General features: G+C 42.6%; 1 protein-coding gene across 3 annotated transcripts in view; it reads left to right on the plus strand.

The window, feature by feature from the left end:
• Positions 1-13,676, plus strand: part of pard3ba (par-3 family cell polarity regulator beta a) — a 144,607-nt gene that overhangs the window by 112,259 nt on the left and 18,672 nt on the right. For all 3 annotated transcript variants that reach the window (XM_052058705.1, XM_052058704.1, XM_052058706.1), the window contains one exon: positions 843-948. In XM_052058705.1, the coding sequence (XP_051914665.1) occupies positions 843-948 (106 nt within the window). The remainder of the gene's footprint in view (positions 1-842; positions 949-13,676) is intronic.

Here is a 13,676-nt window from a genome sequence, read left to right on the forward strand (position 1 = left end):
GCTCTGATGCCACTTTTCATATCTATCTTGAGAAAACCGAAGCATGTGTGCCGGTGCTCATGCGGGCTCAGTTAAGGGTCTAGTTTTGTGCCCAGAGCGTTGGCGAGGACCTTGCGGACATGCATACACACTTGTGGGTTGAATGATGGCAACACTTGGCATATCAATACTGCCGCAGGGAAGTGCATGACTCAGCCTTCTCTCCTCGCAAATAGCTCCAATAAATCACAGCAGGGTCACCATCTTGACCACATGCTAAACTACAGTTGTTAAAGTATTCTTAAGGTTGTCCTCGCTCACAATCTCACTTGCACACGCACGCTCACGCATTGAGCCATGAAAAGGAGAGTTAAAAATGTAGGCTGTGTAATTCCTGAGTGAAATTCTATCTGCTACCTATTGCTCTGTCACAGTCAGTACTTGCAGCAGCTCAGAACATTCCAACCTGAGACACAGTCACTGGTCAGTAAAGGCTTCCAAGTTGTTGTTGTTTTAGAACTGCTTGAGAGGTTGGATTCAAGAAGCATATTATACCTTCCCCCCCCCCCCTGTCCCTCAATTTTTCCACCCTGAGAAGTTCCCTTCATGATTCGGATGCTAGCTGTGAATCTGTTTTTGTGGATGTTATCTGTCTGCCTGTCAGTCTCAATGCACATTTTCCCAACTTGTCACCGTACAGCCAAAGAATGAGGGAAGTACTGGTATCATGTTCAGCCTGGCTTTTCATTTCCCTGCTTAAGTCGGAACGGACCCTCGACGAGCCTGGATCTGTATTTTTCATGAGAATCATATATGCGGTAAATCTCCAAGCGCCACTTATGCACTTATGCATTTCACTGCAGGGATGAGTGGTCCCAGGGGATGCGGCGGGAGTACCCTCGGGCTGCTCCAGGCTATGAGGAGTTGGACACGGCGCGACGTAGAGTGCTGGAGAACGACCCGCAGCGGGTGAGTGTGACATGCTTTGGTTTCTTTACCTGACATGAAGAAATAGAAATGAGCCTTGTGCCCTCATCGATCTTTCTTCTAAGGATGTGCCTAAGGTGCTAAATGGGCTATAATGGTGGCCACTCTGCGTTTCTCTCCTTTTATACCAATAGCAGGGCTAAACGTTGAATTCAAGATGCACTGTCTTGGATGGCAATTTTGTTGACAGCAGAATGCACAGTTCTTCTTTCTCGATCATGGCAGGAAATGCTCATTTCAGCCAGCCGCATGCCGAGCGATGAACTTGACAGACCTGGCAAATTGCAGTCGCCAATGGACCCTCGCGCGCTTACACTCCCAACTCTCGTCCAGAAAAATTGCAAACCCTGATCCAGGAAACAATGTGCCACTTACACGGCATTATTTTATTGAACCACATGGCATGATTGTCTCGGAAAAAGTGTGCTGTCTCAACCGCTGTGGCTGTATTTGTCCGTCAGCATAGACTCGAAAGAGGTGAAAAAAGATGAAAGCCATAACTGTAAAAACCATGATGATGAAGGTTTTCTCTCAGGTTGGCGGCAATTTTCAAGACAGTGCTCACACATCCTTTAAAATTGTCTGCCGGATGCGTTCGCAGAGGCTGCACTCTGGGCGTGATTTACAAAGATCTCAAATAGTACTGAAGCTAAATTGTGTTTTGCGTGCGATGTTTATGGGCTTAATTTAACAAGTCTGCAATAAGCCTTTCGTAAACAAATGAAGCACTTCATGCCAGTCAAATCTGTTTGTATTCTCCAAATCTAGCAATGCAGTCAAATGAAATGATGTATCGTGGGTGGCCCTTCAAAATGTTTTGGATCGTTTATAAGAATGCCAGCAGTTGCATTGTTTTTTTTTTTTAATGATTCAGTGATGTTGCGGGAAGTTCAAGACCATCGGTCGGTGTGCCAGGGTCAGTCGCCGACTGTAATTTGTTCATGTTTGTCCAGTTTGGATCTCTCTGGGTGTACATCTACCTGAAGCCAAGCAATGTTCCGTTAGTTTGTCACATCTGGAATAGTAGTTGCCAAAACTATCTGAGATCAAAACAGAATCCTTTATGACTCAAAATTTGGAACAGCGTGACATTGTAGAATCCGGAAGGTGAAATGTAGTTTACCGGTATTTCCAGATGAAATTTTCCCATGACAGAATTTTTTTTTCATTTGAATGTATGTTTTGGGGTGGCATAATTTTAAACTGAAATATAAGCCATCCAAAGAAAGGCCACAATTTATGAAAAAAAACTGCACGTAAACAAATGTGCAAGAATTGTGGCCAAAAACACATTCTTGGCAGAGATAATGCTAACTTTGCAATTACACACACGGCACCCCCCCCCCCCCCCCCTGACCCCCTCCATGTTCCTCGTCTTAAGCTATTTTCAGCAGACTTGTTAACATTTGGAGGTGGCATATGGCAGCCAGGCATCACATATTCATTTGCTTTTTGGAAACGTGTTTTAAATCGGTAACATTTTCATCTAGCTTTTCGTTTGTTTCTTTGTTTTGTAATTGCTCCAGCTCTATTTTCTCCCATTGGTTTTCTACTCTGTCCTTGACTATACTGTGACAAGAACTGTATAGAGTAATGTAAGTCGTTATTATGATTGATCGTGATTATCCCTCTGTCTTGTCTCTCAGACTTAATTGATCAAGCTTGGAGGGAAAAAGGCAGCGCTACTTCCTTATTGATTCATGGATATCAGTATTTATTTCTCTGCCTTTTTTGAATGGGATTTTTTGAAATAGTAAATCCCCAAAATGTTGAAAGTCATTCTGTACATTGCCTCGTACAGTGAATTACAAATGTAAATCCGCAGCGTCGGTTTCATATTTCACAAGACTCGACTGAGCAAAGACACGACCAGAGGCTTGGTGTCGGAAATCTAAGCGATGGATTTACTGTCCAGCCTCAACCTGCCCCCTGCTGCGCTTGTTTCCTTCCCTCACAGTCGTGCATGTTTACTGAAACATGCTGGATATGGTGGTTGTCATTAGTTTCTCAGACTCACTCCGCAGCTGCTTTCTTTGTGACCTGAGGCCTGTGCCGCTCATTACATGTCCCTGTGCAGCGCGTCGCTTCCTTCAGTTGCCCGCCGTTATTGCGATCCAAACGCCGATACAATTAAAGTGCAGCCGGTGTGTGATCGGATTATTTTTATTTATTTTATTTTTTTACCTTCAAAAAGGCAGCCTTGCCGGCAGTAAGAAATAAAAGTATGGTTGTCCCCTAAGGAGCTATTAATGAAACGCACAACTCCGCTGTCACATTCGCACACATTGTGAGAACGGGAAATTCAAGACAATAAAATGTCCTGGAAGTAACACGGGAAAAGATGAATCTAAAATAGTCCCGAATGAGATGGGATTTGAAGTGAGACAATGGACAATATTTACAAATAAAGGAAGTGTGTCACAACCCGTTGATGCATTTCTGTGGAGAAAGGTGCAGAAAACCACTTTTATGAACAAAGCGCATCGTCTTATATTTACATCAGCACTTTGTCGGGTTGTTTTTGAAAATAGCTATAGAAATGACGGTTTTTTTCAGATATCAGTTATCATGGATCCGAAGACAAAATACAGGCATAAGGCATCTATAAAAGGCACATATTTATTAGGACCACAATTAATGGGGCTGTTGTTATCGCAATGAGAAAAGAAATGGGAAACTTAGTGGAAAAAAATCCATCAACTGAACAACGCTTTGCATATTTGAAATTATAAACAGCAAAATGAATTTTCATGTGTTCCCAAAATGCATCACCAAAAAACTGATATTGTCCTCCTCTCTTCTCCTTCACAAGAATTTCACCAGCGGGTGATATGCTCAAAAAGCAACTTGAATAAACAAACTGAATACAACATGTGCTGATACGACACATCAGCAAATAGCCGCTGCACTTTGAAAGAACCCGAAGATAATCTCCTCGAAAAAAAGATCCTAGTTTGCTGAACCGAAGACAGACGGTTTCAGTTTCAGTTGACATGCCACCTGTCACCACGGGAAAGGTCGCAGCATTTTAATAACGCCTATCTTTATTCTGTTCACTGCTGGTACTATCGCAAAAAACACACCGCATCCCAGAATACAAAGTACGACCATCAACACAGCTGTTAACTCTCAAAACACACGGGGGTATACTTCTACATAATGGTGCGAAAAAATATTTCCGCCGTCACCTTGAATGAGACCGTTTTATGGTAAATAAACACATCTCACTCGATATACACAACTCACAAAAGGTTCGGGATATTTGGCTTTGTGGTGAAATTTTGGGACGATGCAGAAAATGTATTCGCACCTTTACAGTGGAACTTAATGTGCCCTTCTCTTAGCTTTTGAATGCACAGGTTCAAACGTTAAAATGTTTCAGTACTTTTTGAACAGGTTGCTGTTCTCTCATGAGGCGCATAATGGAAAAAGTCACAATAGATGTTTGATCATTGAATCAATTGATAAATGTCCTGATTCAATTATAGCTGCTATTTAAACAGTCGTCCTCTTAATGCTGTTCACATTTTGACATCACGAGACCAAGGTGACACCTAAAAATGGATCAAGAGTAACTTGCCATCGTGATGTTTCAAACTGGATGTTCTCAGGCAGAAGTGGCCACTTAGCTTAGAGTGTCAGCTTCTAGAAGTGGATGTCCACATCCCATGCTGATGGCCGCTCCATTGTGAACAATGCCCTGAGAAACTGGATGATGAACGCCAATCAACTCCAGGCATGTTTCAGGGAGGTGAGAGGCACCAAAGTGTCACATCAGGCCATTTGAAACCTCAGTGTGGTCTGCGTGCCTGACGACCCACAAGAGTACCCGAGCACACCACCGGGTACAGGTGTCATCGTCTTGCACGGGCCGAGGAGCATTTATGCTGGACGAGTTACCAGTGTGCCTCAGTGCTGTTATATGATGAAGGTCGATTCACGGTGAGCAGAAATGATGGCCTCCAATGATGTTGGAGACGTCAAGCAGTGGCTACGCTTCGGCCACTGTTGTCACCAGATGAGCTATTGGTGGTGGCGTTGTCACAGCGTGGGCAGATGTTTCCAGTCGGTACAGAACTGTCCTACACTTTGTGACAAGCCCATACTAGCTGAATAACATTACAGGGTGTCCATAAAGTCTCTTTACCATTTTGAAAATGTATTAAAAATGCAATTGATTAGATATTTTATTCAGATTTGTTCTATGGTATTCAGTCTTTATTAAAGTTTTTTATCACACTGCCCAAAGATGAATGTGCAGCGTGGGATCACGTGCATTCAAATAATTGGTCCATTTTTCTTGAACCAGACATCCATTTCTGCAAATGTTTACCTTGACCTTTGAACTGAATATGTGGCACCACACCTGAATGACCTTCAACCAACCATCATTTTCCAGCAAGATGCTGCACCACCACACTGGGGGCTGCATGTTTGTGGGTTCCTCAATCAAACATTTCCAGACCGGTGGATTGGAAGGGATAGGCCAATTCCTTGGCCGCCACATTCACCAGATATCACTCCCCTGGACTTCTTTCTATGGGGCTATGTTAAAGATATCGTGTATCGAACCAAGATAAGTACAGTTTTAAAGTTCTTCCCTGGGCCCTCCTAGATTCCTATTCTTTGCTCGTGCCCTCGGTGAATTGTACACGAAGCAAACTCTGAATGAGAATAATGACGATAAAAGATAGAGCGCAACAGTTCTGATCACAAGCTGCAATTGCAGACTGCTGAGCGCTACCAACTTCCGGTCACATAATCACGCGCCGCCGTAAATTCAAGATTTACCTGCTTTATTTTATTTTAAAATATTTTTGGGTGAAAATGAGACTGATAAGATGATTAGGGTGCAGTGTACATTAACACAAAAATATATATTATTAACATGTACAAAGACACACAAATGGTTGTTTGTTTTTTTTCTCCTCAACACTCCTCGATTTACTTCGGACCTGTCTTAGATCTACCGGTAGATCAGGATATACCTAATGAGCACCCCTGCAGTAGAAAAAAATCTGAATAAAATATCTAATCAATTGCATGTTTTACACATTTTTGAAATGGTGAAGAGACTATATGGACACCCATATTATTCCGGTGATTCCGCCCCTACATGAACAATATGGGACTAATTTCCTCATCATGGACGACAATGCTCCAGCTCATCAAGGTTGCATCATCAGGGCACAGCCTGCACATTCTCCAGACCTGAATCCTATCGAAAACCTGTGGGATCAGCTGAGTCGCCGTGCAGAAGCTCAAAACTCTGCACCGCGGAATCCTCAATGACCTGAGGGCTGCCCTTCAAGAAATGTGGGATTCTATGCCTCAGCAGACAATACGTCGACTGGTGAACAGCATGAAACATCGTCGTCAAGCTGTAACTGATGCTCAAAGGCACATGACGAGTTCGGGAGACATTGAGATTTTTGGTTGGGGTGTACCCACCATTGTTGTTACCTTGTTTCAATGAATTCTTTGAGATGAGGAACTCACCAGTGCATCCTTCTACTGAAACGTTCTACTTGAATCCTATATCACACTAGCATGAACCATTTACATTTTCCATAAATTTCACCTGAAAGCCAACTATCCCGAACATTTTGCGAGTAGTGTATACTTCTCCACCGTCCTCTTCACCTTCTCCTGCAGTTCATCCAAAGTATTTGCCAAAGCAGCATGCACATGATGGGAGAAGCTGGAGGACTACGACTACTCTTCTAGACGCAAAAAATAAGCAGTTCAGAAAAGGTCCAGGACTTGCGTCACTAAAGAGATACTTGAAATCACACACACTTTCTCAGTCTTCCTTGCTACACTTTGATGGACTCCTGGAAGGATACTTCAGAGCTCCTACGGGGAATGAGAAAAAAAAATTACACTGAGCGCGTTCGATTGTGTAGCAAGGCTATAACAGCGCAGCAATATTTTTCTTGGCCAGGAATTGACAGACGCTCAGGGTATTGCGAGCACATACTGGATGTTGTCATTGTAAAGCAGCCATGAATTTTCCTGCCACAACTTTCAAATCTTCTCAAGCACTGAGTGAAATCAGCGCCGCAGGATCACTTTGTAAGATGCGCTTGTGGATCATTTGGTCCATATTGAAAGAATAAAACTTGGATGTCAGAGTATGGGTTGACATGTAGCTTTTGTGATGCCACTCCTGGAAGCTTTTTGACTCACATCAAATGGTACTCAAGATATAATTTCATCCTCCCTCCATGCCGTTTCTCATTACAATTGTAGACATAATCCACGCAGAACTACTTAGGCAGCATGTTATAAACACATGCTTTTAAAAATACACAGCAGAAGCTTCTTCTCAAATAGTTCGTATTACGTAAAACAGTTTTCCAACTTTTCATACCCATCATAAACATTGTGTTACCCGTGTCTTCCCCCTCCTTTAATACGACAAGGCAGCTGCCATATTGTGGCAGCCATTAAGATAAGATCCCATCCTTTATTCGTCCCACACTGGGGAAATTTACAGCCTCCAGCAGCAAGAATGTATGTAAAAAGAAGAAAGGAGACAGAGAAAAAAAAACAACAAACATCTTTCAATTAAATACAATATGAACACAAATGGATAGATCACAGTACTATTTACAATTTTCCTTCACATCATTTAATTATTATTATTATTATGATTGTTATTTTTTATTCATCAATTTATTCATCGTATTTTATTCATTACCATCCTTTCAAGCAGGACAGGTCAGTCAACATGATCGAGATGTGCCTTCTGAAGAAATAGTGCTAGCATTCACATTTACATAGATATCAAGAATCGTATTCACTCTTGTAGGATTGTTGATGTGAACCTGTACACTTAGCGTAGTAATCATGAAGCGGTTATGGGGGGGGGGGGGGGGGTACTGTTAGCTAAGGCTTGTTCAGTGGTGTTGTTTTTGGGCTAGTAAGCAAGGCTAGCGATTAAAGAAATACATTTCATTTTGAAGAATTCCATCTGGTCTATCTGCCAAGCTTGTGTTATCAGGGTTAAAAACAGTCGTAACACAACTCATCCGACTTGCGAAAGGTAATTCCACATAATCCTTCCAAGACAGTTTCTTGATTTGCGCATACCCAAGTAGAACTGTGATGTGGCACTGTTGCTGAATTCATGCGCGCACAATCTGGCGCACAAGGGTGATGATCCAGCCGATCACTTTGGCATCTATAAATGTAATGTTTCATCCTTATTACACTCTGAAATTGAGCATGGTGCCAACTCGTGTCGGTGGAGTTGCAACTAGCTTGGTCACCACCACATGTCCTGTACAATAGGATCTTGGAAGGCAATCCGTGTTTGCAACCTGACTCTTGTGCATGTAAAAGTTTGTTTTGTTGTTGTTGTTGTTTTTATACTGCAGTCCTTCTTTCCTTTAAATTGACACGTTGAATGTGCTATCAACACTTTTCATGGATTCCTCTTCCTCCATGAGAGCAGCTTGAGCAAGGCGTTGATTTGTATGTATCAACCTTGCAGGATTAGCCCTTTTGCTGCCAAGATGCTCTTTTATGCGGTCATATTTCTGTAGCCTTGCTTAGTTAAAAGGATTTTTCTCAAGCTTTGCAGCTCAAGGACAGGAGTAGCTATCTCACTCTTTTTTTTTTTTTTTTTAAAGCAAAGGTGAGTGTGCGTGCGCTCATTTGAGCTGGTAGATTCCAGGTTCAGCACGGACACTGACATAAACGAACGTGTCTGGTTGCAGTAGCTGTTCATGTCTTCTGTTTATTTTTTCAGTAGTGTGCATGCGGGGAAGGTGTTTGGCTGCAGCGAGCACCAACTGAGTGTATTTGACCCTGGCTTTTAAGAGATGGTGTGTGGTTGTGCGTGTGTGTCATTAGATCATCGCGCGTGCGTCCATAAATCGAAAAGTAGTCTTCTTCATTCCCCTCCACACTCTTTCCATTGTGCCTCGGTCTACTTCTGCCCCTCTAATTTGACCATGCTCCCATGTTCCCTGTATCTGTGAAAAGGTCACACTTCTAATTATGACAATCTCTCCCCATCATCTATATCTTTAAATGAATGTCAGTCTCGCTTTAATGGCGGGAATGCCAATTAAGTTGCAAAGAACCTGACATATTTCATTTTTCCTGAACTTGGAATTCAGTCGACTTAACCTTGCCTCAAGAGTTGCATTCCTCTTTGGGTTTGACAACTCCGCGAAAAATATATAAGGGCAATCATTTCAGGGCCGGCTGACCTGATCACATCCACCCCTTTGGGTGTGGGGAAATTTTTGATTTTCTTTGTGTATTGTATGTGGAGAAGAGATGGGCGGGGTTCATATCAGGCAGAGACTTCAACCGAGCTTTCTGCCGCACTGGCTTTCAGGAAGGTTTCTCTCTCATGACACATTAAGGCGAGGATCTAACATACTTGATCATTTTCGCCTCGCAAGGATAATGGGAAAAAAACCTCACCATGTGTTTTGTATTTTGTGTTGCTTCGGCATATGTCGGAGCGCGTGTGGGTGAAGTGTCTGTGCGTGTTTGTGAGCCGCCATGGCTGTCTGACGTGTCGCACACATGTGAAATCAAAGTATTGGCTGTATTCGATGCCCCTGAAAAAGATTTTGTCTGCCTAGGGGGAGTTTGCGGACAGAACTTTTTCAAAGTTGATGTTCCGAGGAAAACCGCAGTCACGCGCTGTCAGCGGCACCAGATATGCCTCCCAAAAACAAAAACAGGTGTTCTGGTCAAATGAGTTGAAAAAGGCAGCGCCTTGCAAAGTTGTCAAGCGCTCAACTATTGAGGATAAATTCAGTCACCGATCCGTATCTTTCATTCACATAAGTAGGCTAAAATAAGAAGAGTTTAATCGATCAGATGCCGTCAAGCGCGCTTATCCTTGATTGAAATAGAAATGTATTGCCTCGTTAACAAATATAATCCTTACTTTTCCGACATGTAAAGATGAGTGATCTTACTGGATGGAGATCAATAAGTTTTAAGTTTTATGTACAGTGCATGAAGTGCGGTCCTCGTTGACATGTCATGTTTCATGAAACTAAGTGATTTAGAGGAAGTCGAAAAGTTACGCATTTGTTTACATCATTGTTGTAATCCACACTTTACTTTGTGCCTTGCTGATTTACAATATAGTACACATAAAGATGTAAATCTGTTTGATTCTGTTGTCATGGTGAACGCTTACCAAAATGCACATCAAAATAAACTGTCTTTTGCATTGATGAATGCTTGATTTGCTTTTACCTTGGTATCCTGTACTGCAGAACAGATACGAAATTGTTTGTTGTACTAAAGACTGTTTGTTGAACAATAAATTTATAAAGGACCTTGAAAAAAAACCTGCAAATTATATCGCAATGCCAGGAAGAAAAATGAAATTAGAGTTTCCATAATCGTCGGGCCCTAATGTGAAAGGGCATTGAAACTTTTTGACACAAAGCCGAATATAATTAGATCTATGTTTCTGAGTGCTAATAATACGGTGGAACCTCAAGTTATGAATTTAATTGGTTCCGTGAGGCTGTTTGTAATAAATGAATTAATCCGTTCCAGCCTCCAAATTGTTATATTTACCTTAAAAAAAACAGAATACAATAATACTTAAATAAATACATGAATCACAATATTGAAACAAGTGCAAACACACGCAAAGATAAAAAAAATCAAACACTTTAAATTGAGTGGGGTACGGTAGTCGACTGGATGTCACATCCGCCTCACAGTGCAGAGGTTCAACAGGTAGTGAGAAAGTTGACCTATCTGGTGAGTGGATAGACTTGTTTCCAACTGTTGAACTGTCAACCATGACAGCATCTATCATTCAAGACATCCACCTGATCGTCACTCGATTGACTTGGAAGCGCCTGTCCTCTTCCCGCTCGAAGCAACCTCGGTGACACACGGCGTTTGTTTCCGTCAGTCGTCAGCGAAACAGTGACAGACTGAGAAATGCCCGATGGCCCAATTCCAGCGGTGGAAGGAAACCCATTTTTGTCACTGCAAAGTCCGCAAGTATTTTGAAGTTTCCCCATCATTCGTCAACAAAACAATTATCCGTCTATGGCGGATTGACGGCCCTTCTGTCAGTACTGACAGAATGCCCACCTCTGATTGTACGTTGGTGAAACTTGCGCCTTTCAGCAATAAGCGGCGGCGTGATTATACTGACATTAAGCGTTTATTCTCTTAATTAAAACGATATAACATTTCAATAATTGACATACACACTGTGAATTGATTTATTATCTTTTTTTACATAAATGGAATGGTTTTGGGACATCACAAATGCAACAGCGCTTTGTGATTGGATGACCAAGAAAGCAGAGGTGGCAGTTCCAATCACAAAACAGTTCACAAACCTGGAGACAATGTCACCGGCAATCACTGAAATGGAATCTGCAAGCAAAGCAGAAGAAGACCATGGGTCACCTGGTGAAGATCGAGAGAACAAAAACTAAGGACAACATGAAATTCCTGAAAAGAATTCATGAAGTTTGCAAAGATTGAACCAAGCGGAGAGCAGTTGTGCATGAATTATGCACCACTTGGCGTTAAAAGTGTTGATGATGATGATGATGGGTCCACTACGGGCGACAAAAACAAATGCCCCGGTAGAAGCAAATTAGCAACATTAGCATGCGAGTCCGTCCAAATGCAGGCTTTTCCTTTATTCTGTGAGGACTAATGACACTTCTCCAGTGTAAGGATGCAATTTCTGAAACGGCCCGTGAAGTCACCCATCACCACTTTGCTGTCTCCATATCTCTTCTTCTATCGTCTTTACAAGCAACGGCACCTCGATGAAATAGATGAGCTTGATAAAAGTGTGTAAAAGCTAGTATCTGACTGATATGCGACTCGAGGTGGTGGGGGCTAAAAAGAAGCCATTACCTGATACGCAGTATTGGCCTATCAATGAAATAAGAACAGTGATGATGGGATACACACTGTACAAGAGCACAAATCCTTTTGAAACTGGTCGTCGGAGATCGGGTCATATGACTTGACCCAAATAAGATTCGAGTTACCATTGACTTGCGACTTGCTTGCCAAAAATTGATTTCACTTTGAAGGGGTTACATAAACACCAACAGTGATGCTAGCACCTCTGACGATCATTTGATTTAATGGCTTATCTTGTCGATGACGTTGGCAAAAGTAGGATGTTGACTCATAGCATGGAGACCCATCAACATCTAACTCCATTCGTCATTATAAAACCCGCATTGACAAGTAAGCTAACACTGTATTTTAGCTAGTAAACCTAGTTTGGAACCTGTAAAAACTGTGATTGTGAACAGGTGAGGACCAAAAACTAATGTAAGTGTGGGGTGGGCTGGTTTATGAAAACTGTCCATTTCGACACTTACATGCAGGTTCGCATACCCACCCGAAAAAAGTGTGGAGTAGTTTGGCCATACACAATGAGTATAAGAATCGGTACTTGAAAATGCGGCAGCTTTATTATACTGGTACGTGTATTGGACCACTTTGCATTACAATCACGATTGTTAAAAAAAAAAATAGAAGAAGAAGGCAAAAAAAGGTTTTGAAATGGTATACAGTAATTTGGTTGGAAATACAGTTGAGTTAGCTGATTCGACAACTAACTTGAAGACTTGTAGGTTACAACTTGAGACTTGCTCAAATGCTTCTCACTAGCTCAAATGTGGCTTACTCCCACCTCTGCTGGACAGGACCGTTTTTGCTGACGGTGACTCAGCAACAACAACAACAAAAAAATCCCCAAAGCTATAAATAAAAACACCAGTTTACGCTGCTGTCGAAAATGTTTGATGAGCGCAGCACGTGCATCACCGTCTACTAATTTCCCATTTTATGATGAACAGCAGTGCACATAGTACATTTGACATCGTAATGAAACGGCAGGAACTCGCACTTTGAGGGTGTCACACGCCCGTGGGTCATGACCACACATCCTGATTCGAGTCTCTGCCAGTGTGTGTTTTCCTTCAGTGTTGTGTGTGGTGCGGACATCCATCAGCTTGATGATATTTTAATGTCGCATCCTTGGGCTGTCTCCGCTTCAACTGCCACCACCCACTGGCCCCTTCCTTCGTCACAAACATTTCCCCTCCTTGCCTCCCTCCCGCGCTTTGGCCATCACTTCATAAATAACCCCCCACATCATTAAGTAAACGCGCAGCCGCCTGTCACGGTGATCGATGGCTTATGTTCTCTCGCAGATGCAAGCGCGCACACATTTAGGGTGTTCCTGAGCTGTGCGTGGTGTTTCATGCTCACAGACAAAGTCCATCATAGTCTGTTCACCTCTGTGAACAATATTTGCTTGTTCATGGGTGAACGTGCAAGATGGAGACATCAGAAGTACTGTATATCATCTCTGTTACCATTAGGCTGACACCCCCAAATCTCACTCAGTCCTGTGGCAAGCTGTTACATTGAGTCCTTGGTGGGATTCATCTGCTCCCGCTGTGTCCTAACAGCGAGCCACTTTGACCTGACAAGTAGTTCCTCTGAGCACACCTTGTGGTGTGAATGTCTCGGGCCGACAACAGAGGTGTAGATGAAGTGTGGGCTGGCAGTTCCTGCTGTGCCAGGCTGCTGCTGGGTAAGCCGCCAGTACTGTGGCCCACAAAAAAGTTGCACAGACAAAAGAGTGGGTGTGTCAGTGGTGTGGGGACAATAAACTGAGAAGGGAACACAGGAATGGGGAGCAAGACCGGATGATGTAGACA

The sequence above is a fragment of the Hippocampus zosterae genome, chromosome 2 (assembly GCF_025434085.1).
Source record: "Hippocampus zosterae strain Florida chromosome 2, ASM2543408v3, whole genome shotgun sequence".
Classification (NCBI taxonomy): domain Eukaryota; kingdom Metazoa; phylum Chordata; class Actinopteri; order Syngnathiformes; family Syngnathidae; genus Hippocampus; species Hippocampus zosterae.